General features: G+C 44.0%; 1 protein-coding gene across 1 annotated transcript; it reads left to right on the forward strand.

Annotated features, from left to right (window-relative positions):
• The first annotated feature begins 5,795 nt into the window (after positions 1–5,795).
• Positions 5,796–10,140, forward strand: bhlhe40 (basic helix-loop-helix family, member e40). The gene is made up of 5 exons (XM_038810756.1): positions 5,796–6,098; positions 6,214–6,280; positions 6,427–6,534; positions 7,435–7,558; positions 8,206–10,140. Exons 1-5 carry the CDS (start codon positions 6,022–6,024, stop codon positions 9,045–9,047), a joined length of 1,218 nt encoding a protein of 405 aa, XP_038666684.1. The 5' UTR covers positions 5,796–6,021; the 3' UTR covers positions 9,048–10,140.
• The last annotated feature ends 17,169 nt before the right edge of the window (positions 10,141–27,309 follow it).

The raw sequence follows: 27,309 nt of genomic DNA on the forward strand, positions 1-27,309 counted from the left end.
AAAAAGAAAAATACTGCAGATGTATTTATGTAGCACCTTTCACAAAAACAGGATATCCTAAAGTGCTTTCCAGCCAATTAAATATTTTTGCAGTGCAGTCAATTTGCACGCGGCAAGGTCCCAAAAACAGTAATGTGATGAACGGACAGATAATCTGTTCTCATGATGTTGGTTGAGTAACACATGTTAGCCTGGACCCAGGAGAATGCCTCTTCTCTGTAAAATGATGCCATTTACACCCAGCTGAGAAGGTCAGGTTTAAACTCTCAGCGGAATGGCAATCTCTGACGGTGCAGCATTCACTCTGTCTTGCACAGGTACACCAGCTTCCATTTTGTACTCGAGTCCCTGGAGCAGGACTTGGAACACTCAACCTTCTGATTTACAGGTGCTACTCACTGAGCCATAACCGAGATGCAGCAAATCTAAAACACAGCCAGAAAATGGTGCTGCTTCTCCATGGGCCTGGCAACATAAATTCAGAAGCACAAGTCGTCGACTTCTCACTAATGGACCCTCAGCAGATGAAATGGCCCACGGGCACACAATCTCACACATTAGGATAGCAAGTTTCCCAAGGCACAGGAGGAAGCTCAACACCTTTGGAAATTTAATTGGGCAGGGAGCTAGTGCCTGAAGCAGAGAATTGAAAATTTTGCTGGTGAATAGTCTTTTTCTAAACAAGTCACTTATTTGTTTGAGTATGTGGGTGTCACTGAAAAGGATGAGATTTATTGTCTATCCCCCAATTACACTTCTCGATGGATCTGTAGGTCTTAAATTGTTTCAACCTGTCATGAAGGTACTAGTAATAATAACTGGTTTAGCACAGGGCTAAATAGCTGGCTTTTAAAGCAGACCAAGGCAGGCCAGCGGTAAGGTTCAATTCCCGTACCAGCCTTCCCGAACAGGCGCCAGAATGTGGCGACTAGGGGCTTTTCACAGTAACTTAATTTGAAGCCTACTTGTGACAATAAGCGATTTTCATTTTTCATTTCATCATTTTTATTGTCACAAGTAGGTTTACATTAACACTGCAATGAAGTTACTGTGAAAAGCCCCTAGTCACCATATTCCGGCACCTGTTCGGGTACACAGGGAAAATTCAGAATGTCTAATTCACCTAACAGCACGTCTTTCAGGAATTGTGGGAGGAAACCCACGCAGACACAGCGAGAACGTGCAGACTCCACACAGACAGTGACCCAAGCTGGGAATCGAGCCTGCGACCCTGGTGCTGTGAAGCAACAGTGCTAACCACTGTTCTAACATGCTGCCCATTGTAGGAAGGTAGCTCCAGGGTTTTGACCGAGTAAAATGAAGGAACAGGGTTACATTTCCAAGTCATAATGGTGACTCGAAGGGAACCTGGAGTTGGTGGTGTTCCTATGCCTTCGACCTTCTTTGGGATAGAAGTTTCATATTTGGGAAGTTCTATCAAAGAAAAAGCCTGGAGTTCCTGCGTTGGTATCTTGCAGATGGCACACACTGCTGTCACTGTGGGTGTAGAGGGAGTGAATGTTAAAGGTGGTGCATGGGGTGCCAATCAAACAGGCTGCTTTGTTCTGAATGTTAGGCAAATGGAGCTCATTCAAGCACACCGCTGACTTGCACTTTATAGACCAGTTGGATGGGCTTTGTAGAGTCGAGGGCTTAGTTACTCGTCACAGGATTCCCAGCCTTTGACCTGCACTCATAGCCAGTCAGTACACAGCTGGTCAAATTCAGATTCTGGGCAATGGTAACCCCCAGGATGCTGTTAGTGGAGGATTCAGTGATGGTAATGCCATTAGATGGTAGAATTCTACTTTATCCTGGATGGTGTGGACATTCTTGAGTGTTGTTGGGAGCTGCACTCGTCCATGCATGTGGAGAGTATTCCACTACACCTCTGACTTGTGCCTTAGGTAGAGAGGCTTGGGGCAGTAAGGAGGCAAGTAACTCATCCCAGAATTCCCAGTCTCCAATCTGCCCATGTCGCCACAGTATTTACGTGTATTTCCATAAATTACTTAGAGTTGGCACCTACAATGGTGCGAGGGATTGTATAGTTTCAAAGCGGAGATTTACAGGATAGAAATAGGATGTGTTGTTTGCCATAGAGCACAATTCTTCGAAAGAATGGAAATATATACACGTATCAGTTAATAAGTAACTGCAATTATTGACATATTGCGGCTCACCTGCCGCCTGGATAGGGAAATGTGACTCTCACGTGGTCACGCTGTGTTTAACACTGATAGGGGAGGCAGGTTTACGGTGATCTCACATGCTCTCTGCCTAAGCTGCACATGTTCAGTTCCCCAGCTGCCTAACATCGAGTGGCTGTCTGGAACCCTTTCTAAATGGGAGGTGCCTCAGTTTCTTACTGCGTTCGGCCAGTTATCCGGCCAGAATACACCGCAGTCAAAGCACAAGCGGGAGCCGATTTGACAGTGGGTGCTGTTGCGTGAGTCTGCCGACCCGGGGGGGAGGGGGGGACGGACTGAACACTATCTGACTGTGGATTAAACAAACTCCTCCCAGTCTGCAGGTTTGACGAGTCCCTGTGACCTGGGAACAAAACAAAGAGGAAATTAAACGCTCGCCACCTTCTGAAAGTTTGCAGAGAGAGAGATTTCAATTGCGTGTGTCTTGGCCAGGCGGAGCTTGGGAATGGTTTCGTCTTTTTCAGTTGAGTGTGGCCAGACTTTGACACGTTTACAGTGGCTGGAAATCCCCGAGAAAGTCCTGTCCGTTGAATTACATTTAAAAAAAACCGGTGGCTGCAATACTGTAGTAAGATTAAACCTGTGGAAACAGGGTTTGGGGTTAGAGAACTTTTGGAGTTGCAGAGGGAGTGAGATGAGGGTTAGAAATCTGCAACATAACCTTTTTACCAATTCAACTGGTGTTATTTTGAGCGACACATTGATCCTTCTCGTAGATCTTTACAAAGAGGGGGAATTGCATTTTATTTCCCGCAACCTGGAATATATTAGGATGGGGATGGGGGGGCAGATTCCGAAATAATTTTTGAATAATAATTGGAGACAAACTTGGAAAAGAAGATACTTTTTCAGGGGGTGGGGACGATCATGGGGAGTAAGATTAATTTGGTGAGCTCCTTTCAAAGAGCTGACACAGGCTCGACGGGCTGAACGGCTTTGCTCCGGCGCTGCTCGCTCAGCTACACCTCGGGTTGCGCCAACCCTCCCCCCTGGAGTCTGCAGTCATTGAAAGCTTATATCTATACGTATATATTTATATAGTCTCCTGAACGTGGTTCCGGGCAACTCCGGTGCAAATGAAAATGCATGTAGATATTTAACACAATCCTAAATAAAAAAAAACAATTTTGGCGATAGGGGAAAGGCTGTTTGACTGGGGGAGGCATCAGGTCATGTGATGATGTAACCTTCAGGGATCCGTCCCACCAGAGTTGGCAACTCCAGCCAACTCATCTCATGGGAGGTAACATTGGCAGCGCAGGAAATTGCAAATTGCCACTGAGGCTCCTGGCGACAAGATGTTCTGTGGCCGAATAGCAAGCATCTGGGACAATTCCCTTTCCACCTTCAGAATTGCGGGTGACGTGCCTTTTCCCGTGAATTCAACCGGAATGATTCATCTCCCCTCCCCGCTATGGGAATTTTTAAAGTGAGAAAAAAAAACTGAAAGGCTAGACAACTGCTGTAATTCTTCGAAAAGACTGGCCGCGCGTTTGTGGAAGGAACAAAAACACCCTCTTTATATTCCTTCAAGTAAAACACCACCTTCCCTTGCGGATTCTGAGAAGGCATTCAAAATAAACCATGGAGTCGCACAGTACAAAAGAGGCCCTTCGGCCCATCGAGTCTGCACCAATCCAGCACTTGGTCCATAGCCTTGAACATTTCCAATGCACATCCACTTTATCAAGGTTGTGAGCCCCCCCCCCCCCCCCCCCACCCCGGCAGTGTAATCCAGATTCCCGCCACCCTCTGGGTGTGGTGAAAACATTTTTCGTCAAAACCCCCGAAACCTGCAGCCCCTCACCTTAAAATGATGCCTTCCCTTCTCCACTGACCCTTCAACTATCCTATCCACCCTGTCCCCACTTCTGAGGAAAATTAATTCTCCCTGTGCCTGCTGCGGGTTTGGAAGATCTGGGAGTCCACCCCCCCCCCCCCCCCCCCCCCCCCACAGACTCCTTTGAGGTGTCTGTTATCCTTAAAACAAAGAAAAATCGGGAATGACATTCGAGTAAAAAACAACAACGGAATGACCCTGCCTCGCTCCCGGCCGGGTGGGGTGGGAGGTTGTGCTATATGGATTGGGTGGCCCGTGTTGACTGCTGTGTTCAGTCACGTTCCTGTGCCCATGGTCAGTCTGTGGAAAGCAGCAGCAGCTGCAGCCTGTGTGTGTGTGTGTGTGTCTCAGTCGCTGTAGCGGTGCCAAGGGAACCTCACGTTACCCCGCACGCTGGCAGGCGGAGCCAAGTCCAGCAGGCAGCTGAGCAGCCAAGATGCAGAGGGGAGGAGAAAAAAAAAACCCCAACATAAACACGCTTAACTCTTCAAACCACCAGCCCACACCCCAAGCTGATCCAAAAATGGGGATGATTTTTAAATGGGGACTCTTCCCCCCCCCCCCCCCCACATGAAGCTAGCAGTTTCCAGCAAGAAATAAAAATATCTTGATGACTCCCCCCCCTCCAAGGAATAAATATATATTGATGGTTCCCCCCCCCCCCCCCCCCACGGAATAAGAAATATCTTGATGTCCCCCACTCCTCCTGCTAATCCCCCTCCCCAATAATAACAAGCAGTGTGACAGCTTCTCCCACCCAGGGTGGGGAGTTGCGAGGCGGAAGGCGAGAGAGAACTTTCTCCTCGGGTTTGATGCAGTCGCTCCCGCTCACGGCCGGAGCTGCCTTACTGTCACCGCCAGTTGCTCACGTTTCCCCGCGGCGCTCGGGTTGTCAGATCGATGAACCTGCGGTCAGGCTGAATTGAAACTGCTTTGCCTAAAAATCCGCAAAGCCGTCTATGAGGCTCGGGTAACTAACCGTGCAATGACCCCCCATCATATCGACATGATATTGTATCGCCATTTCGGGCTCGGTGTGACACCTTTGTACATTCTCGCCCCTGCAGTTCAAACCCAATCGGAGGTTAATTTGAATTTAAGGCAATATTTATCATTGCAGAAAGGCGACACAGACCAGAAGCCGGGGGGGGGGGGGGGGGGGGTGCTGCAAAAAAAGGATTTCGAAACAGACCCGGGAGAAGTGTGTCTTAATGATTGCAAATCAAAATGCAATTAAAAAAAATAGGAGCAATGGTTTTAATGCGACAATGGTGTATTCGCAAATGTTAAAGCACATTTTAGCCCGTTCCATTAAAAGGTGAAGCATTCTTCACAGCGTTCATGGCCAGTGGCTTGCTCTGTGTTTGGGAGAGAAATCCGGGGATTATAGTGTCGTGTTAGGAAACATGACCTTAAGAAAACAAGAGTCGGATAACTTCTAGAAAGCGGCACCATTCTGACCACACGAAAACCCACTGCTGGAATTATCGATTGATAATCAATCACTTCCTGGGTGTCACATCCTCGGGGCGCAGGGACGTACATAAAGAGATGTTTAGATATTTATATATAATGCAAATATGCAGCATTCCGAGCATCAGGCTGATGAATCGTTCCGCTCCAAGTTTTTTTAAATGTTATATCTGATGTCCTTCCCACCCCCGTCTTGTTTTGGAGCGGCAGATTAGACAGGGCGAGGGATGTGAGCAGCCTCCATTACACGTGAGTCTCATGTGACTGGAGCTTTTTTTTTACTGTCAGAGCAAAGACGTGCCTGGAGTCACAGGGTTGAACACGTAGCCCTGTACACCCACACGTTCATTAAAGGCAGGATAGTGTGGTGCAGTAAACTCCGGCTGATCACAGTCAGCACAGAGACAGAGCTAGACAGACAGACAGACAGAGAGATAGATAGACAGGAAAACCCCAGGCAGCCAGCACTAACTAAAAGCAACAACAAAAAATACTGAAATGGACAGGATCACAGCTGGCCAGCCTCCTCCTTGTCTGCCGAAAATCCCAACTTTTGAAAGCAGCGAGATGCAAGGGTATGCTTACGGATTTTAATTGTTATTCTTTATTTTTTTTGATCATAAGCTAAAAGCTTGTTTTAATTGAAACCGCCTCTTATTTTTGCCTCTTTTTTCCCTCCTCCTCCCCCAGAATGGAGTTCTCCCACATGTTTGTTTATAAAGCTAAAAGAGGCTTAAAGAGAGGCGACGACAGCAAGGTACTGTGCCCCTTTATCCTGCGTATGTGGGCATTGCCGGGTTCATATCTAGATGGGATTTCGAATTGCGGTGCAAAGGAAAAAAACGGCCTGTGCAGAAGCATAACGATTATTAACCCACCCTTAAATATTTGTTTCAATCTCAGGAAACGTATAAATTACCACACCGGCTGATAGAAAAGAAAAGACGTGATAGGATTAATGAGTGCATAGCTCAGTTAAAGGACATGCTTCCCGAACACCTCAAGCTGACGGTAAGAGACACTGAAATGAAACGTGCTTTGGCAATAACTGCTGCACAGTGTTAACGGCGCCGTCTGTCTGCCTTTCCATTTTTAATGTGTGTGTGGGGGGGGGGGGGGGGGTCTAGTGGGGACACTTGTTTACGTAAACCTGAATTAGCCCCGTTTTGTTTTCCTTTCGGGTAAAATGGAAGATCCGGAAACATTTGAAATTAAATGAAATTAAATGAAGATCGCTTATTGTCACAAGTAGGCTTCAAATGAAGTTACTGTGAAAAGCCCTAGTCGTGAGGGAGAGAAGGTTCACAATCTGATTTGAAATTGAAAATAAGGAAACATTAGATCGTTTCATGAGGTGAAGCAAGCTGTGTGGTACTAGGAGTCTGGGGTGGAGGGAGTGCGGGGTGGGCAAGGGGATTTATGAAATCCCTCCTTTTCATAACATACACACCTGGGATTTTCGGATTAGTTTGGGTTGTCCTTGGCAGCACATTAAATTATTCCATTAAAATGGTTTCCAGGAAAAAAATAAAAATGTGTGAGGTGCAGGATTTTGCTCATATCTCCTGTTCAGCAAACACATGCTGGTACAGTACATTCAACATGGGAATCAACACGGGACAGGATTTTTAATGATTAGCTATTAGTTCTAAGGGCTTTAAATGGTTAGGTACCATTCACTTACTTATGGTGAATTTTAATGTTTGCTACCTGGCGAGTTTCTGAATGTCTGAGTTCTCCTGAATGTGTTTACATCACTAGCCCAGGTTCCTGTTGGGTGTGAGATGCAAGTTGATCTCATGTGGAATAGAGGTTTGACCTCACTGTGTCTCTGAATCTGTATTAGTTGTGATGCCATGTCATTAACCCCAGCAAGTGCCCTCGTTAATTATCCATACATCTTTGTTGCAGACTCTGGGACATTTGGAAAAAGCTGTGGTACTTGAGCTTACCTTGAAACACGTGAAGGCACTAACTGGCCTCATTGAGCAGCAGCAACAGAAAATACTAGCCCTGCAGAGTGGTCTGCAAATCGGTAAGTGTTGTGCTAGGACTCAGACCAGGCAATGACGTTTGGATTCTGTCCATTATTTGTTTACTTATAAACAAAATGAAATATTGGATTGCTTGAGTTTAGTCATGCCTTTGTGGCTATTATCATAATGCTTTTGAACATTGCACAATGACGTTAGCAGATTTGTGACTTCTGTCAACTACTGACCTATCTCCTTTTGTGGTTTTGAACTTTAATTTCAAGCCTTGCAACCTGTTGCCATCGTGGCAGGGTTGGCACAGTCCAAAATGGTGGTAGGAATGCAGCTGATTTTATTTATTTTCCACTGTCCAGACATTCGAGTGTTCCCAAACATGCTATTTTAAAGCTTTTGAGCTGTTTCAGAAATTTGCTTCTATTTATAAAACATGATGATGGGAACTTTTAACTTGGATCATGCACCGGAATCCGTACTGGCTGCCAATTGTGAGCTCTGATCAGCAAACGAAAGAATGCCAGCCACCGTACACTCTAAGTTAAACTATGGACACACCTGAAGTCCATACTCTGAAAGAAGATAGAAAATGTAAAATATCCTGAACTATAATTTCAGATTTGTCTTTTCATTTTAGCGGAAGGAACTTTTTTTGTAGGCCAGCTGGTTTAACGCAAATGTCTTTACTTCTCAGGTGAACAGACAGTTAAGGCTTCTGAGTCCAGCCATGAAATGTTTCAGTCTGGCTTCCAGATGTGCGCCAAAGAAGTGTTGCAATTTCTGGCAAAGCATGAAAACCTGAGAGAGGTGAAGCCCACGCATTTAATCAATCATCTTCAGAAGATGGGAGCAGACATCCACACTGGGGGATATATCAGCGGGATAGGGCAGCCCTTGACACGGTACCCAGATGGAGATTTCAGGCCCAAGCCCTTGAGTGGGGCTGAAGGGCCAGGCAAAAACTGTGTGCCTGTAATCCAGAGGACTTGTCCGGCCAGCAGTGAGCAAAGTGGTAGTGATACCGACACCGATAGCGGGTATGGGGGTGAGCCGGACAAGAGTGATTCCAAGCATGACCTGGAGAGCCCCAGGAGAGAAAATGGGCTGAAACACCCCCTGGTGGAAAGGATCGTCTCCATTAAACAAGAATATGAGGAGCCCCCGATGAAGAAAGCTCGGATGGAGCTGTCTGAGGAAGATATCCATGTTGCTAATGGAGACCTGGCTGTGGGTGGCTTCCTAGGGCATCATACGCCTCCTCTGTGTGTGCCTTTTTACCTGCTGCCTCCATCGGCAGCTGCCGCGTATATGCCCATGCTGGAGAAATGTTGGTACCCAACCTCGATGCCAGTCTTGTACCCTGGGATTCCTGCATCAGCTGCACTGTCCGGGCTGATGAGCCCTGATAAACTCTCTCCGCTCTTAATTCCTCAGAGGGGAGCTTCACCAGCCTCTATATCTCCCACAATGGACACATCAGCTCTGATCCAAGCCCTGAAGCAAGTCCCACACTTGGGTGTGGAAACCAAAGACTGATTTATTTTCCGAAAAGGAACTGCGATATAGTGTGTTTACATGAAAAGAAAATCTCAAATTTAAAACTAATTTGGAAATGACAATGCCAGGATGGCTAGTGTTTACAGTTAGATTTGATGCCATTTTCCAATGGTTGTAGCCTAAGCTAGTGTAAACAGTTTGAAATGACTGTCAAGACCATAATTCATTCACAGTTGTAGAGAAAGGGCAGCAGATTGCTTCCGATGTGAAGCCTTTGCTTAAAGTGCAATGGATTTAAACAAAACATTTTATCATAACTGTTCTTCTTTTCCAGCTAAAAGAAACCTCCAAAGTTTTCATATAGTTTCAGAAGTGTAAATGCACTGTCTGTGAAATGAATGTAAATGGTGAAATTATAGATGCTGCTTAAGCTTTCTGCTGTAATAATAGCCAAGGAACTGACTTGTGCTTTTCCTATAGCACTGATATGCTGCTAAAAGACCCCACCCAGTCTAAAAGCACCAAATATTAAATGTAACTGCTTCTGTATATACCTGTGTTTTTGCAGGATTGATAAGTCAGTAGTAACTATCCTTGCAGACTCTATAAAGGGGATGTTGAGTGGTATTGGTGACCATACATCTGAGCGAGTGATGTACAGAGTGGTACGTTAAATGTGTCAGCATGCCGTTTTGAGGGGACTGTATGAATTTGCTGTAAAATTTGATGTGTTAAGCATGAATGATGGACAGGTCAAGATTTTGAGAATGCCAAAGTCACTACTGGATAGCCTCTTTAACGCACAATGCTTTGAAAACTTGTGATTAAAAATGAACTTTTTTTTTCTCTTTGCCATTCGTAAAAAGATGTTGCCTTTTGGGTTCTGACATCTGGTATAGGTCTGCTGGTAAACCCTTACATTTGTGTAAATACTGGAATGCAGGAAATATAAGAAGGTTGAATGTAATGTTTTGAAAAAAAAAAGATGAAGATTAGTTTTGTATAGGGACAGGTACACAGACTATTTTTGGAAACTTACTGCAGATGGAATATTGAATTGTACATATGTTGTTTATACATAAATGTTACTATTCGTTTAAAAAATGATTAATAAAATATTTTTCCTGTGGAATTGTGTATGTACAATTAAAAATGCTGTGAAACAGTGAATATTTGCTCAATTAAAGCACTGGTTAGTGAGACATTTTGGAAAACACAGTTGATCAAATATCTACACTAGTTAATATAGTCTAAGCCAGTAGATCATTGGTAATACAATCAATTAACTAATGTACTTGAAGGCCCATTCAAAATGGCTGCAAAATCTTAATGTGTCTGGAGCCGCATTCTGTCTCACGTGCTGTAAACGTCCAACTAACATAATTCAACGTGGATAAATTATTTTCCATTGTTACCTATAGTATAATGGAATTAAAAGCAGTGTCATGGATATTTAAGAGAACTACCGGATGATTTAGGTGCTGTGTCACCGCACTGGCATCTTTAGACTCTGAAGTATTTTAGCCATCAGCTGGTTAGGGTCAGTGGCAGTGTGCAGTTTCCCATGATCTGATTCTCATTAATGTGCTTAGAAAAAGGAACGGCGATTGAAGAGGGCAGGACAGTGTAACTGCGATGGAGCACCAAGGTTTGCAGCGTCCATTTTCTCAATTTGTACAGATTCACAGCACCATACTATTTTTATCTCGCAGAGGTCCACGTTTAAGTACTACTCTGAGAAGAAATTCACCAACTTATTTTTTCCTGGCTCAAAGCACATAAATAAGGTGGTGGCATTGTGGAGGGCCATTTCTAAATGTAGTTCAGATCAGGAACAGGGCCCCAGTTTCACATTCAAGTGTAGTAATCTGAGAAGCAAGAAGGATAGAAAGTCTACTCTGATGGCAATGCAAAGGATTTTCAAACATGATGATTAAAACTCACTTTTAGACCAGTTACAACAAGATATAAACCATACGGGTTAATGATTCATACTGTGTGAAAACCGAGCTAGAACTGCAACCCCACTCGAATCCAACAGGGTATGACCCCTGCCACAATAAACTGCATTTGTATAGTGCCTTTATTGTTGCTTAAAAAGTCCAAAAGGATTGGTTCAATTTGTAATTAACCTGTTAGGAGTTAACTAGTGTTACGGGATCATAGTTAAAGATGCATTTCACTTTTATACTCTACATATATAATCTGCAATGTAGGATAGCTCTTTTTTTTTAAAAGACGCAGTCCTCCAGCAGTTCAAATTTTTGGCGATGTTCCTAGCAACTCTGGAGCTATCAACCCTCGGTTCTAAATCAGAAGTTGGATTTTTTTCTGTTTCTCAGTCTCCAGGCTTGGCCGGCTGCTGGCCAGGGTGCCTGAGAACAGCTACAATTCCTTCCGTCGCTGAAAGCGAGGGTGAGGTTTTTAAAAAAAAGCCTGAGCATGTTTCACAAAGTACACTGGCTACAATCAGGGTCCGGATTATTCCACCCCAGCAGCGGAATGGGAAAGGAAGACGGGAAGGGAGATGGAGGGCAAGTGAATGTTCAAAACCACCGGGGGGGGGGGGGGGAGTCTGGTACAAACAGGTCAGAGGTGCATTAAAACACCTTCACTTCTTGGCCATGTAACAACGCCAGCGGACAGTTCACTGCAGGTTGTGAACGCCTCCGGCTCCTTCTACAAAGCAGAGTAAATACTGGGGAGCTGCAGATCGTGACTGGGGGATTTGTAAGGGAAAATCACATTTGCAATCGCTCCTCTGCGAAAATGGGCTCTCTGGACGGGTTGGGCAGAGCTGGAGGGCGGGGGGTGGGGGGAGTCATGAGGGCGCTGCAAATGACCACAGACCCCCCCCCCCCCCCCCCCCCCAAACCTCAACTTCCCACATACCCAGCGGCTCTATATTAAAGTATGAAGTGGACCTCGCTTTATCAAATGCTTTATCCGTGTTTTCATTTATAACTCGAATAACAACAGGAACCGCCCACTGGCCGGACGTGCAGTCTGAATCCGAATGGGAATCGCTGATCTGAGATTGTCGCCCGGTTATTTTCCAGTTCAAACGCCTCACCCAGTCTTGACCTGCTCTCCCAGGCCGCCCCTACAATGTCACGTTTCCGGCTCAGCCTCTTCATGTGCACGGCTGACTAAATAAAGCCACGGCTCGGCTTCTTGGAATAGACGTGTCTTGGCAGCGAGTCAGAATCGCCCTGTGCCACACTGCGAAACTGCGTCTTAGCAACGAGAGATCTCCCCCCCCACCCCGCCAAGCACACAAACACAAACACGTCACTGACAGGATTATATAACTCCTCTGAGCAAGCCACTTCACTGGATTCCAGGCTACACTGCAGACGATTTAATCTACAGTTTTTGAGTCACACAGAGCGAACAGGCAGACTCCTGACTAAATAGTAAATACGACTGCAGCTGAATGTATACACATCATATAATGTACAGACAGGATATCGTGTGTGTGTGTGCACAGGGTAGCCTGTGTGTGTTGGAACAGGATAGTCTGTGTGAACAGGATAGTCTGTGTGTGTGAACAGGATAGTCTGTGCGTGTGAACAGGATAGTCTGTGTGTGTGTGAATATGAAAAAAAAGAATGAAAATCACTTATTGTCACGAGTAGGCTTCAATGAAGCTACTGTGAAAAGCCCCTAGTCGCCACATTCCGGCACCTGTTCGGGGAGGCTGTTACGGGATAGTCTGTGTGTGAGAACAAGATAGTCTGTGTGTGTGAACAGAATAATCTGTGTGAACAGGATAGTCTGTGTGTGTGAACAGGATAGTCTGTGTGAACAGGATAGTCTTGAGTGTGAACAGGATAGTCTGTGTGTGTGTGAACAGGATAGTCTGTGAGTGTGTGTGAACAGGATAGTCTGTGAGTGTGCGTGAACAGGATAGTTTGTGTTTGAACTGGTTTATCTGTGTGTGTTAACAGGTTAGTCTGTGTGAACAGGATAGTTTGTGTGTGAACAGGATAGTCTGTGTGTGTGTGTGAACAGGATAGTCTGTGTGAGTGTGAACAGGATAGTCTGTGTGTGTGAATAGGATAGTCTGTGTGTGTGAACAGTATAATCTGTGAACAGGATAGTCTGTGTGTGTGAACAGGATAGTCTGCGTGAACAGGATAGTCTGTGTGTGTGTGAATAGGATCGTCTGTGTGTGTGAACAGGATAATCTGTGTGAACAGGATAGTCTGTGTGTGTGTGAACAGGATAGTCTGTGTGTGTGTGAACAGGATAGTCTGTGTGTGTGTGTGAATAGGATAGTTTGTGTGTGTGTGAACAGTATAGTCTGTGTGTGTGTGTGTGTGTGTGAACAGGATAGTCTGTGAGTGTGTGTGAACAGGATAGTCTGTGTGTGTGTGAACAGGATAGTCTGTGAGTGTGTGTGAACAGGATAGTTTGTGTGTGAACTGGTTTATCTGTGTGTGTTAACAGGTTAGTCTGTGTGAACAGGATAGTCTGTGTGTGTGAGAACAGGATAGTCTGTGTGTGTGAACAGGATATTCTTTGTGAACAGGATAGTGTGTGTGTGAACAGGATAGTCTGTGAGTGTGTGAACAGGACAGTCTGTGAGTGTGTGAACAGGATAGTCTGTGAGTGTGTGTGAACAGGATAGTTTGTGTGTGAACTGGTTTATCTGTGTGTGTTAACAGGTTAGTCCGTGTGAACAGGATAGTTTGTTTGTGAACAGGATAGTCTGTGTGTGTGTGTGAACAGGATAGTCTGTGTGTGTGTGAACAGGATAGTCTGTGTGTGTGAATAGGATAGTCTGTGTGTGAGAACAGGATAGTCTGTGTGTGTGAACAGGATATTATGTGTGAACAGGATAGTCTGTGTGTGTGAACAGGATAGTCTGTGTGTGTGTGTGAACAGGATAGTATGTGTGTGAACAGGATAGTATGTGTATGTGAACAGCATAGTATGTGTGTGTGAGAACAGGATAGTTTGTGTGTGTGAACAGGATAGTCTGTGTGTGTGAACAGGATAGTCTGTGTGTGTGTGAATAGGATAGTCTGTGTAAACATGATAGTCTGTGTGTGTAAGTGAACAGGATAGTCTGTGAGTGTGTGAACAGTATAGTTTGTGTGTGAACAGGATAGTCTGTGTGTGTGAACAGGATAGTTTGTGTGAGTGAACAGGATAGTCTGTGAGTGTGGGAATAGGATAGTATGTGTGTGTGAACATCGTAGTCTGTGTGTGAACAGGATGGTCTGTGTGTGTGAACAGGATAGTCTGTGTGTGTAAACATGATAGTCTGTGTGTAAACAGGATAGTCTGTTTGTGTGAACAGGATAGTCTGTGTGTGAACAGGATAGTATGTGTGTGTGAACAGGAAAGTCTGTATGTGTGAACAGGATAGTCTGTGTGTGAACAGGATAGTCTGTGTGTGTGTGAATAGGATAGTCTGTGTGTGTGAACAGGATAATCTGTGTGAACAGGATAGTCTGTGTGTGTGTGAACAGGATAGTCTGTGTGTGTGTGAACAGGATTGTCTGTGTGTGTGTGAACAGGATAGTCTGTGAGTGTGTGTGAACAGGATAGTTTGTGTGTGAACTGGTTTATCTGTGTGTGTTAACAGGTTAGTCTGTGTGAACAGGATAGTCTGTGTGTGTGAGAACAGGATAGTCTGTGTGTGTGAACAGGATATTCTTTGTGAACAGGATAGTGTGTGTGTGTGAACAGGATAGTCTGTGAGTGTGTGAACAGGACAGTCTGTGAGTGTGTGAACAGGATAGTCTGTGAGTGTGTGTGAACAGGATAGTTTGTGTGTGAACTGGTTTATCTGTGTGTGTTAACAGGTTAGTCTGTGTGAACAGGATAGTTTGTGTGTGAACAGGATAGTCTGTGTGTGTGTGAACAGGATAGTCTGTGTGTGTGTGAACAGGATAGTCTGTGTGTGTGAATAGGATAGTCTGTGTGTGAGAACAGGATAGTCTGTGTGTGTGAACAGGATATTATGTGTGAACAGGATAGTCTGTGTGTGTGAACAGGATAGTCTGTGAGTGTATGTGAACAGGATAGTATGTGTGTGAACAGGATAGTATGTGTATGTGAACAGGATAGTCTGTGTGTGTGAGAACAGGATAGTTTGTGTGTGTGAACAGGATAGTCTGTGTGTGTGAACAGGATAGTCTGTGTGTGTGTGAATAGGATAGTCTGTGTGAACATGATAGTCTGTGAGTGGAAGTGAACAGGATAGTCTGTGAGTGTGTGAACAGGATAGTTTGTGTGTGAACAGGATAGTCTGTGTGTGTGAACAGGATAGTCTGTGTGTGTGAACAGGATGGTCTGTGAGTGTGGGAATAGGATAGTATGTGTGTGTGAACATCGTAGTCTGTGTGTGAACAGGATGGTCTGTGTGCGTGAACAGGATAGTCTGTGTGTGTAAACATGATAGTCTATGTGTAAACAGGATAGTCTGTGTGTGAACAGGATAATCTGTGTGTGAACAGGATAGTCTGTGTGTGTGAACAGGATAGTGAGTGTGTGAACAGGATAGTCTGTGTGTGTGAACAGGATAGTCTGTGTGTGTGAACAGGATAGTCTGTGTGTGTGAACAGGATAGTTTGTGTGTGAACATGTTTGCCTGTGTGTGTGAACAGGATAGTCTGTGTGTGTGGACAGGATAGTCTGTGTGTGTGAGAACAGGATAGTTTGTGTGTGAACCGGATAGTCTGTGTGTGTGAACAGGATAGTCTGTGTGTGTGAACAGGATAGTTTGTGTGTGTGTGAACAGGATTGTCTGTGTGTGTGTGTGAACAGGATAGTCTGTGTGTGTGAACAGGATAGTCTGTGACTGTGTGAACATGATAGTTTGTGTGTGAACTGTTTATCTGTGTGTGTTAACAGGTTAGTCTGTGTGAAGAGGATAGTTTGTGTGTGAACAGGATACTCTGTCTGTGTGAACAGGATAGTTTGTGTGTGTACTGGTTCATCTGTGTGTGTTAACAGGTTAGTCTGTATGAACAGGATAGTTTGTGTGTGTACAGGAAAGTCTGTGTGTGTGAACAGGATAGTCTGTGTGTGAACAGAATAGTCTATGTGTGTGAACAGGATAGTTTGTGTGTGTGAACAGGATAGTCTGTGTGTGTGAGAACAGGTTAGTTTGTGTGTGTGAACAGGATAGTCTGTGTGTGAACTGGTTTATCTGTGTGTGTTAACAGGTTAGTCTGTGTGAACCGGATAGTTTATTTGTGAACAGGATAATCTGTGTGTGTGTGAACAGGATAGTCTGTGTGTGTGAACAGGATAGTCTGTGTATGTGAACAGGATAGTTTGTATGTGAACTGGTTTATCTGTGTGTTAACAGGTTAGTCTGTGTGAACAGGATATTTTGTGTGTGCGCAGGATAATCTGTGTGTGTGAACAGGACAGTCTGTGTGTGAACAGGATAGTCTGTGAGTGTGGGAATAGGATAGTCTGTGTGTGTGAACAGGATAGTCTGTGTGTGAACAGGATAGTCTGTGTGTGTGAACAGGATAGTCTGTGTGTGAACAGGATAGTCTGTGTGTGAACAGGATAGTCTGTGTGTGTGAACAGGATAGTCTGTGAGTGGGTGAACATGATAGTTTGTGTGTGAACTGCTTTATCTGTGTGTGTTAACAGGTTAGTCTGTGAGAACAGGATAGTTTGTGTGTGAACAGGATAGTCTGTGTGTGTGTGTGAACAGGATAGTCTGTGTGTGTGTGAATAGGATAGTCTGTGTGAACATGATAGTCTGTGAGTGGAAGTGAACAGGATAGTCTGTGAGTGTGTGAACAGGATAGTTTGTGTGTGAACAGGATAGTCTGTGTGTGTGAACAGGATTGTCTGTGAGTGTGGGAATAGGATAGTATGTGTGTGTGAACATCGTAGTCTGTGTGTGAACAGGATGGTCTGTGTGCGTGAACAGGATAGTCTGTGTGTGTATACATGATAGTCTATGTGTAAACAGGATAGTCTGTGTGTGTGAACAGGATAATCTGTGTGTGAACAGGATAGTCTGTGTGTGTGAACAGGATAGTGAGTGTGTGAACAGGATAGTCTGTGTGTGTGAACAGGATAGTCTGTGTGTGTGAACAGGATAGTCTGTGTGTGTGAACAGGATAGTTTGTGTGTGAACATGATAGCCCGTGTGTGTGAACAGGATAGTCTGTGTGTGTGGACAGGATAGTCTGTGTGTGTGAGAACAGGATAGTTTGTGTGTGAACCGGATAGTCTGTGTGTGTGAACAGGATAGTCTGTGTGTGTGAACAGGATAGTTTGTGTGTGTGTGAACAGGATTGTCTGTGTGTGTGTGTGAACAGGATAGTCTGTGTGTGTGAACAGGATAGTCTGTGACTGTGTGAACATGATAGTTTGTTTGTGAACTGTTTATCTGTGTGTGTTAACAGGTTAGTCTGTGTGACGAGGATAGTTTGTGTGTGAACAGGATACTCTGTCTGTGTGAACAGGATAGTTTGTGTGTGTACTGGTTCATCTGTGTGTGTTAACAGGTTAGTCTGTATGAACAGGATAGTCTGTGTGTGTGAACAGGATAGTCTGTGTGTGAACAGGATAGTCTGTGTGTGTGAACAGGATAGTCTGTGTGTGAACAGGATAGTCTGTGTGTGAACAGGATAGTCTGTGTGTGTGAACAGGATAGTCTGTGAGTGGGTGAACATGATAGTTTGTGTGTGAACTGCTTTATCTGTGTGTGTTAACAGGTTAGTCTGTGAGAACAGGATAGTTTGTGTGTGAACAGGATAGTCTGTGTGTGTGTGTGAACAGGATAGTCTGTGTGTGTGTGAATAGGATAGTCTGTGTGAACATGATAGTCTGTGAGTGGAAGTGAACAGGATAGTCTGTGAGTGTGTGAACAGGATAGTTTGTGTGTGAACAGGATAGTCTGTGTGTGTGAACAGGATAGTCTGTGTGTGTGAACAGGATTGTCTGTGAGTGTGGGAATAGGATAGTATGTGTGTGTGAACATCGTAGTCTGTGTGTGAACAGGATGGTCTGTGTGCGTGAACAGGATAGTCTGTGTGTGTAAACATGATAGTCTATGTGTAAACAGGATAGTCTGTGTGTGTGAACAGGATAATCTGTGTGTGAACAGGATAGTCTGTGTGTGTGAACAGGATAGTGAGTGTGTGAACAGGATAGTCTGTGTGTGTGAACAGGATAGTTTGTGTGTGAACATGATAGCCTGTGTGTGTGAACAGGATAGTCTGTGTGTGTGGACAGGATAGTCTGTGTGTGTGAGAACAGGATAGTTTGTGTGTGAACCGGATAGTCTGTGTGTGTGAACAGGATAGTCTGTGTGTGTGAACAGGATAGTTTGTGTGTGTGTGAACAGGATTGTCTGTGTGTGTGTGTGAACAGGATAATCTGTGTGTGAACAGGATAGTCTGTGTGTGTGAACAGGATAGTGAGTGTGTGAACAGGATAGTCTGTGTGTGTGAACAGGATAGTTTGTGTGTGAACATGATAGCCTGTGTGTGTGAACAGGATAGTCTGTGTGTGTGGACAGGATAGTCTGTGTGTGTGAGAACAGGATAGTTTGTGTGTGAACCGGATAGTCTGTGTGTGTGAACAGGATAGTCTGTGTGTGTGAACAGGATAGTTTGTGTGTGTGTGAACAGGATTGTCTGTGTGTGTGTGTGAACAGGATAGTCTGTGTGTGTGAACAGGATAGTCTGTGACTGTGTGAACATGATAGTTTGTGTGTGAACTGTTTATCTGTGTGTGTTAACAGGTTAGTCTGTGTGAAGAGGATAGTTTGTGTGTGAACAGGATACTCTGTCTGTGTGAACAGGATAGTTTGTGTGTGTACTGGTTCATCTGTGTGTGTTAACAGGTTAGTCTGTATGAACAGGATAGTCTGTGTGTGTGAACAGGATAGTCTGTGTGTGAACAGGATAGTCTGTGTGTGTGAACAGGATAGTCTGTGTGTGAACAGGATAGTCTGTGTGTGAACAGGATAGTCTGTGTGTGTGAACAGGATAGTCTGTGAGTGGGTGAACATGATAGTTTGTGTGTGAACCTCTTTATCTGTGTGTGTTAACAGGTTAGTCTGTGAGAACAGGATAGTTTGTGTGTGAACAGGATAGTCTGTGTGTGTGTGTGAACAGGATAGTCTGTGTGTGTGTGAATAGGATAGTCTGTGTGAACATGATAGTCTGTGAGTGGAAGTGAACAGGATAGTCTGTGAGTGTGTGAACAGGATAGTTTGTGTGTGAACAGGATAGTCTGTGTGTGTGAACAGGATAGTCTGTGTGTGTGAACAGGATTGTCTGTGAGTGTGGGAATAGGATAGTATGTGTGTGTGAACATCGTAGTCTGTGTGTGAACAGGATGGTCTGTGTGCGTGAACAGGATAGTCTGTGTGTGTAAACATGATAGTCTATGTGTAAACAGGATAGTCTGTGTGTGTGAACAGGATAATCTGTGTGTGAACAGGATAGTCTGTGTGTGTGAACAGGATAGTGAGTGTGTGAACAGGATAGTCTGTGTGTGTGAACAGGATAGTTTGTGTGTGAACATGATAGCCTGTGTGTGTGAACAGGATAGTCTGTGTGTGTGGACAGGATAGTCTGTGTGTGTGAGAACAGGATAGTTTGTGTGTGAACCGGATAGTCTGTGTGTGTGAACAGGATAGTCTGTGTGTGTGAACAGGATAGTTTGTGTGTGTGTGAACAGGATTGTCTGTGTGTGTGTGTGAACAGGATAGTCTGTGTGTGTGAACAGGATAGTCTGTGACTGTGTGAACATGATAGTTTGTGTGTGAACTGTTTATCTGTGTGTGTTAACGGGTTAGTCTGTGTGAAGAGGATAGTTTGTGTGTGAACAGGATACTCTGTCTGTGTGAACAGGATAGTCTGTGTGTGTGAACAGGATAGTTTGTGTGTGTGTGAACAGGATTGTCTGTGTGTGTGTGTGAACAGGATAGTCTGTGTGTGTGAACAGGATAGTCTGTGACTGTGTGAACATGATAGTTTGTGTGTGAACTGTTTATCTGTGTGTGTTAACGGGTTAGTCTGTGTGAAGAGGATAGTTTGTGTGTGAACAGGATACTCTGTCTGTGTGAACAGGATAGTTTGTGTGTGTACTGGTTCATCTGTGTGTGTTAACAGGTTAGTCTGTGTGAACAGGATAGTTTGTGTGTGTACAGGAAAGTCTGTGTGTGTGAACAGGATAGTCTGTGTGTGAACAGAATAGTCTATGTGTGTGAACAGGATAGTTTGTGTCTGTGAACAGGATAGTCTGTGTGTGTGAGAACAGGTTAGTTTGTGTGTGTGAACAGGATAGTCTGTGTGTGAACTGGTTTATCTGTGTGTGTTAACAGGTTAGTCTGTGTGAACCGGATAGTTTATTTGTGAACAGGATAATCTGTGTGTGTGTGAACAGGATAGTCTGTGTGTGTGAACAGGATAGTCTGTGTATGTGAACAGGATAGTTTGTATGTGAACTGGTTTATCTGTGTGTTAACAGGTTAGTCTGTGTGAACAGGATATTTTGTGTGTGCGCAGGATAATCTGTGTGTGTGAACAGGACAGTCTGTGTGTGAACAGGATAGTCTGTGAGTGTGGGAATAGGATAGTCTGTGTGTGTGAACAGGATAGTCTGTGTGTGAACAGGATAGTCTGTGTGTGTGAACAGGATAGTCTGTGTGTGAACAGGATAGTCTGTGTGTGAACAGGATAGTCTGTGTGTGTGAACAGGATAGTCTGTGAGTGGGTGAACATGATAGTTTGTGTGTGAACTGCTTTATCTGTGTGTGTTAACAGGTTAGTCTGTGAGAACAGGATAGTTTGTGTGTGAACAGGATAGTCTGTGTGTGTGTGTGAACAGGATAGTCTGTGTGTGTGTGAATAGGATAGTCTGTGTGAACATGATAGTCTGTGAGTGGAAGTGAACAGGATAGTCTGTGAGTGTGTGAACAGGATAGTTTGTGTGTGAACAGGATAGTCTGTGTGTGTGAACAGGATTGTCTGTGAGTGTGGGAATAGGATAGTATGTGTGTGTGAACATCGTAGTCTGTGTGTGAACAGGATGGTCTGTGTGCGTGAACAGGATAGTCTGTGTGTGTATACATGATAGTCTATGTGTAAACAGGATAGTCTGTGTGTGTGAACAGGATAATCTGTGTGTGAACAGGATAGTCTGTGTGTGTGAACAGGATAGTGAGTGTGTGAACAGGATAGTCTGTGTGTGTGAACAGGATAGTCTGTGTGTGTGAACAGGATAGTCTGTGTGTGTGAACAGGATAGTTTGTGTGTGAACATGATAGCCCGTGTGTGTGAACAGGATAGTCTGTGTGTGTGGACAGGATAGTCTGTGTGTGTGAGAACAGGATAGTTTGTGTGTGAACCGGATAGTCTGTGTGTGTGAACAGGATAGTCTGTGTGTGTGAACAGGATAGTTTGTGTGTGTGTGAACAGGATTGTCTGTGTGTGTGTGTGAACAGGATAGTCTGTGTGTGTGAACAGGATAGTCTGTGACTGTGTGAACATGATAGTTTGTGTGTGAACTGTTTATCTGTGTGTGTTAACAGGTTAGTCTGTGTGAAGAGGATAGTTTGTGTGTGAACAGGATACTCTGTCTGTGTGAACAGGATAGTTTGTGTGTGTACTGGTTCATCTGTGTGTGTTAACAGGTTAGTCTGTATGAACAGGATAGTCTGTGTGTGTGAACAGGATAGTCTGTGTGTGAACAGGACAGTCTGTGTGTTAACAGGTTAGTCTGTATGAACAGGATAGTCTGTGTGTGTGAACAGGATAGTCTGTGTGTGAACAGGATAGTCTGTGTGTGTGAACAGGATAGTCTGTGTGTGAACAGGATAGTCTGTGTGTGAACAGGATAGTCTGTGTGTGTGAACAGGATAGTCTGTGAGTGGGTGAACATGATAGTTTGTGTGTGAACTGCTTTATCTGTGTGTGTTAACAGGTTAGTCTGTGAGAACAGGATAGTTTGTGTGTGAACAGGATAGTCTGTGTGTGTGTGTGAACAGGATAGTCTGTGTGTGTGTGAATAGGATAGTCTGTGTGAACATGATAGTCTGTGAGTGGAAGTGAACAGGATAGTCTGTGAGTGTGTGAACAGGATAGTTTGTGTGTGAACAGGATAGTCTGTGTGTGTGAACAGGATAGTCTGTGTGTGTGAACAGGATTGTCTGTGAGTGTGGGAATAGGATAGTATGTGTGTGTGAACATCGTAGTCTATGTGTGAACAGGATGGTCTGTGTGCGTGAACAGGATAGTCGGTGTGTGTAAACATGATAGTCTATGTGTAAACAGGATAGTCTGTGTGTGTGAACAGGATAATCTGTGTGTGAACAGGATAGTCTGTGTGTGTGAACAGGATAGTGAGTGTGTGAACAGGATAGTCTGTGTGTGTGAACAGGATAGTTTGTGTGTGAACATGATAGCCTGTGTGTGTGAACAGGATAGTCTGTGTGTGTGGACAGGATAGTCTGTGTGTGTGAGAACAGGATAGTTTGTGTGTGAACCGGATAGTCTGTGTGTGTGAACAGGATAGTCTGTGTGTGTGAACAGGATAGTTTGTGTGTGTGTGAACAGGATTGTCTGTGTGTGTGTGTGAACAGGATAGTCTGTGTGTGTGAACAGGATAGTCTGTGACTGTGTGAACATGATAGTTTGTGTGTGAACTGTTTATCTGTGTGTGTTAACGGGTTAGTCTGTGTGAAGAGGATAGTTTGTGTGTGAACAGGATACTCTGTCTGTGTGAACAGGATAGTTTGTGTGTGTACTGGTTCATCTGTGTGTGTTAACAGGTTAGTCTGTGTGAACAGGATAGTTTGTGTGTGTACAGGAAAGTCTGTGTGTGTGAACAGGATAGTCTGTGTGTGAACAGAATAGTCTATGTGTGTGAACAGGATAGTTTGTGTGTGTGAACAGGATAGTCTGTGTGTGTGAGAACAGGTTAGTTTGTGTGTGTGAACAGGATAGTCTGTGTGTGAACTGGTTTATCTGTGTGTGTTAACAGGTTAGTCTGTGTGAACCGGATAGTTTATTTGTGAACAGGATAATCTGTGTGTGTGTGAACAGGATAGTCTGTGTGTGTGAACAGGATAGTCTGTGTATGTGAACAGGATAGTTTGTATGTGAACTGGTTTATCTGTGTGTTAACAGGTTAGTCTGTGTGAACAGGATATTTAGTGTGTGCGCAGGATAATCTGTGTGTGTGAACAGGACAGTCTGTGTGTGAACAGGATAGTCTGTGAGTGTGGGAATAGGATAGTCTGTGTGTGTGAACAGGATAGTCTGTGTGTGAACAGGATAGTCTGTGTGTGTGAACAGGATAGTCTGTGTGTGAACAGGATAGTCTGTGTGTGAACAGGATAGTCTGTGTGTGTGAACAGGATAGTCTGTGAGTGGGTGAACATGATAGTTTGTGTGTGAACTGCTTTATCTGTGTGTGTTAACAGGTTAGTCTGTGAGAACAGGATAGTTTGTGTGTGAACAGGATAGTCTGTGTGTGTGTGTGAACAGGATAGTCTGTGTGTGTGTGAATAGGATAGTCTGTGTGAACATGATAGTCTGTGAGTGGAAGTGAACAGGATAGCCTGTGAGTGTGTGAACAGGATAGTTTGTGTGTGAACAGGATAGTCTGTGTGTGTGAACAGGATAGTCTGTGTGTGTGAACAGGATTGTCTGTGAGTGTGGGAATAGGATAGTATGTGTGTGTGAACATCGTAGTCTGTGTGTGAACAGGATGGTCTGTGTGCGTGAACAGGATAGTCTGTGTGTGTAAACATGATAGTCTATGTGTAAACAGGATAGTCTGTGTGTGTGAACAGGATAATCTGTGTGTGAACAGGATAGTCTGTGTGTGTGAACAGGATAGTGAGTGTGTGAACAGGATAGTCTGTGTGTGTGAACAGGATAGTCTGTGTGTGTGAACAGGTTAGTCTGTGTGTGTGAACAGGATAGTTTGTGTGTGAACATGATAGCCCGTGTGTGTGAACAGGATAGTCTGTGTGTGTGGACAGGATAGTCTGTGTGTGTGAGAACAGGATAGTTTGTGTGTGAACCGGATAGTCTGTGTGTGTGAACAGGATAGTCTGTGTGTGTGAACAGGATAGTTTGTGTGTGTGTGAACAGGATTGTCTGTGTGTGTGTGTGAACAGGATAGTCTGTGTGTGTGAACAGGATAGTCTGTGACTGTGTGAACATGATAGTTTGTGTGTGAACTGTTTATCTGTGTGTGTTAACAGGTTAGTCTGTGTGAAGAGGATAGTTTGTGTGTGAACAGGATACTCTGTCTGTGTGAACAGGATAGTTTGTGTGTGTACTGGTTCATCTGTGTGTGTTAACAGGTTAGTCTGTGTGAACAGGATAGTTTGTGTGTGTACAGGAAAGTCTATGTGTGTGAACAGGATAGTTTGTGTGTGTGAACAGGATAGTCTGTGTGTGTGAGAACAGGTTAGTTTGTGTGTGTGAACAGGATAGTCTGTGTGTGAACTGGTTTATCTGTGTGTGTTAACAGGTTAGTCTGTGTGAACCGGATAGTTTATTTGTGAACAGGATAATCTGTGTGTGTGTGAACAGGATAGTCTGTGTGTGTGAACAGGATAGTCTGTGTATGTGAACAGGATAGTTTGTATGTGAACTGGTTTATCTGTGTGTTAACAGGTTAGTCTGTGTGAACAGGATATTTTGTGTGTGCGCAGGATAATCTGTGTGTGTGAACAGGACAGTCTGTGTGTGAACAGGATAGTCTGTGAGTGTGGGAATAGGATAGTCTGTGTGTGTGAACAGGATAGTCTGTGTGTGAACAGGATAGTCTGTGTGTGTGAACAGGATAGTCTGTGTGTGAACAGGATAGTCTGTGTGTGAACAGGATAGTCTGTGTGTGTGAACAGGATAGTCTGTGAGTGGGTGAACATGATAGTTTGTGTGTGAACTGCTTTATCTGTGTGTGTTAACAGGTTAGTCTGTGAGAACAGGATAGTTTGTGTGTGAACAGGATAGTCTGTGTGTGTGAACAGGATAGTCTGTGTGTGAACAGGATAGGCTGTGTGTGTGAACAGGATAGTCTGTGTGTGTGAACAGGATAGTCTGTGTGTGTGAACAGGATAGTATGTGTGTGAACATGATAGTCTGTGTGTATGAACAGGATAGTCTGTGAGTGGGTGAACATGATAGTTTGTGTGTGAACTGCTTTATATGTGTGTGTTAATAGGTTAGTCTGTGTGAACAGGATAGTTTGTGTGTGAACAGGATAGTCTGTGTGTGTGTGAACAGGATAGTCTGTGTGTGAACAGGATAGTCTGTGTGTGTGAACAGGATAGTCTGTGTGCGTGAACAGGATAGTCTGTGTGTGAACAGGATAGTCTCTGTGTGTGTGAACAGGATAGTATGTGTGTGAACAGGATAGTCTGTGTGTGTGAACAGGATAGCCTGTGTGTGTGAGAACAGGATAGTTTGTGTGTGTGAACAGGATGGTCTGTGTGTGTGAACAGCATAGTCTGTGTGTGTGTGAACAGGATAACCTGTGTGTGAACAGGTTAGAGTGTGTGTTGTTATGGACAACCGTTTAGAGAACCCCAAAGTGTACCATGGAGTTCACCTGACCCACAGCTTTTAATAGATTGTGGTAAGTGGAGCACACGGCCCACTCCACAGGTGTAGTGCAGCAGAAATGGAACAGCATTTTTTAAAGCAAAACAATGTTTATTCTATGAACTCATGTTAACCTTTTTAAAACATACAGTGAACATCATAGCAACCATTAATTCAAATACAACCCCCAAAGAATACAACACTAAGTAATGCTTAATAACTTCCCAAAGAACATCCAGATGACAGAAGAAACAACTTTTAACAGAAACACATCAGGTTTACATTCAGTACTGAAAACATTTATAATTCTGAATTCACCAAATGATCAAGAGATAGTCTTGTCATGGCAAAGAGATCAACAGTACACCTGTTTTGTCTGGCTTCAGCTCCAACACTGAAAACGAAACTGAACCATACCCTGCAGCAAACAGCCTAAAATGAAAGTAAAAAGCTGACAGACAGCCCAGCACCACCCACACTCTGACATCACTGATAAACACCCATTTCTTAAAGGTACATTTATTAAACACCCATTTCTTGAAGGTACTCTCACATGACAGTCCCCCCCCAAGAAAAAAAATAAACCATCAACTTCAAATGGTTTCATTTTGCACCTTTTCACCATTCTTTAAGAAATGCACACAGTAAATATACTTTTCATTTCAGAAAACAACACATGCAAACTGGAATAATCAGATAGTCCATTTTTTTTCTTCTTCCTCCAACTGAAATCCTTCTCGATTGACAGTCTCTTTGAACAAGAAGGTCTCTGTACAATCCGTACATTTCTCTACGCCTCAGCATTTCCTTTTAAAGTCAGATACTTTAGTTCAATCTGATCGCTGGATCCCATGTAATTCTCCAACACAGGAGCATTGGCTATCACAGCTTTCAGGCAGTCAAATGCCTCTTGAAAGTCCACGGTCCACGGAAACTTTGATGTCTCTTCAGTAAATCCATCAGTGGGGCAATCACGCTACAAAACATTTGCAGAAATGTTCGATCAAATCCACTCATGCCAAGAAAATGCATTATTTCCATTCGTCTTGAGGATATCAGAAACTCCTCAATAACTGTTGCTGTCACATCCCGTGTGACCATTCGACTCTGTCCGATTGTATGGCCAAGGAAAGTGACTTGGGCTTTTCCAAATTCACCTTTGGCTAGGTTTATCACCGAACCCGCCTCCTGAAGTCGATCGAATAACTCCATCAGATGTTTTAAATGTTCTTTCCATGTCTGGCTGAAAATTACCAAATCGTCGATGTATACCGCACAATTGGGTAATCCTGAAACAACTTTGTTAGTTAACCATTGAATTGTGGCTGGGGCGTTTTTCATGCCAAATGGCATAACTTTGAATTGGTAAATACCATCTGGAGTCACGAAAGCTGAAATCTCCTTTGCCCTATCGGATAAAGGTACCTGCCAGTAACCTTTAAGTAAATCCAATTTGGAAATAAAAGCTGATTGTCCCACTTTCTCAATGCAATCCTCAAAAGGTGGGAAAGGATAAGAGCCCGTTCTTGTAACTGCATTAACCTTTCTATAATCCACACACACCCATCGGGTACCATCTGGTTTTGGTACCATCACTATTGGTGAGCTCCATTGGCTGCAACCCACTTCAATTATGCCATTTTTAAGCATACTCTCAATCTCTTTGTCAACCTGTGCCAATTTTAAAGGGTTAAGTCTGTACGGATGTTATTTGATCGGAACAGCATTTCCCACATCTA

Source organism: Scyliorhinus canicula, chromosome 11, assembly GCF_902713615.1.
Source record: "Scyliorhinus canicula chromosome 11, sScyCan1.1, whole genome shotgun sequence".
Lineage (NCBI taxonomy): Eukaryota > Metazoa > Chordata > Chondrichthyes > Carcharhiniformes > Scyliorhinidae > Scyliorhinus > Scyliorhinus canicula.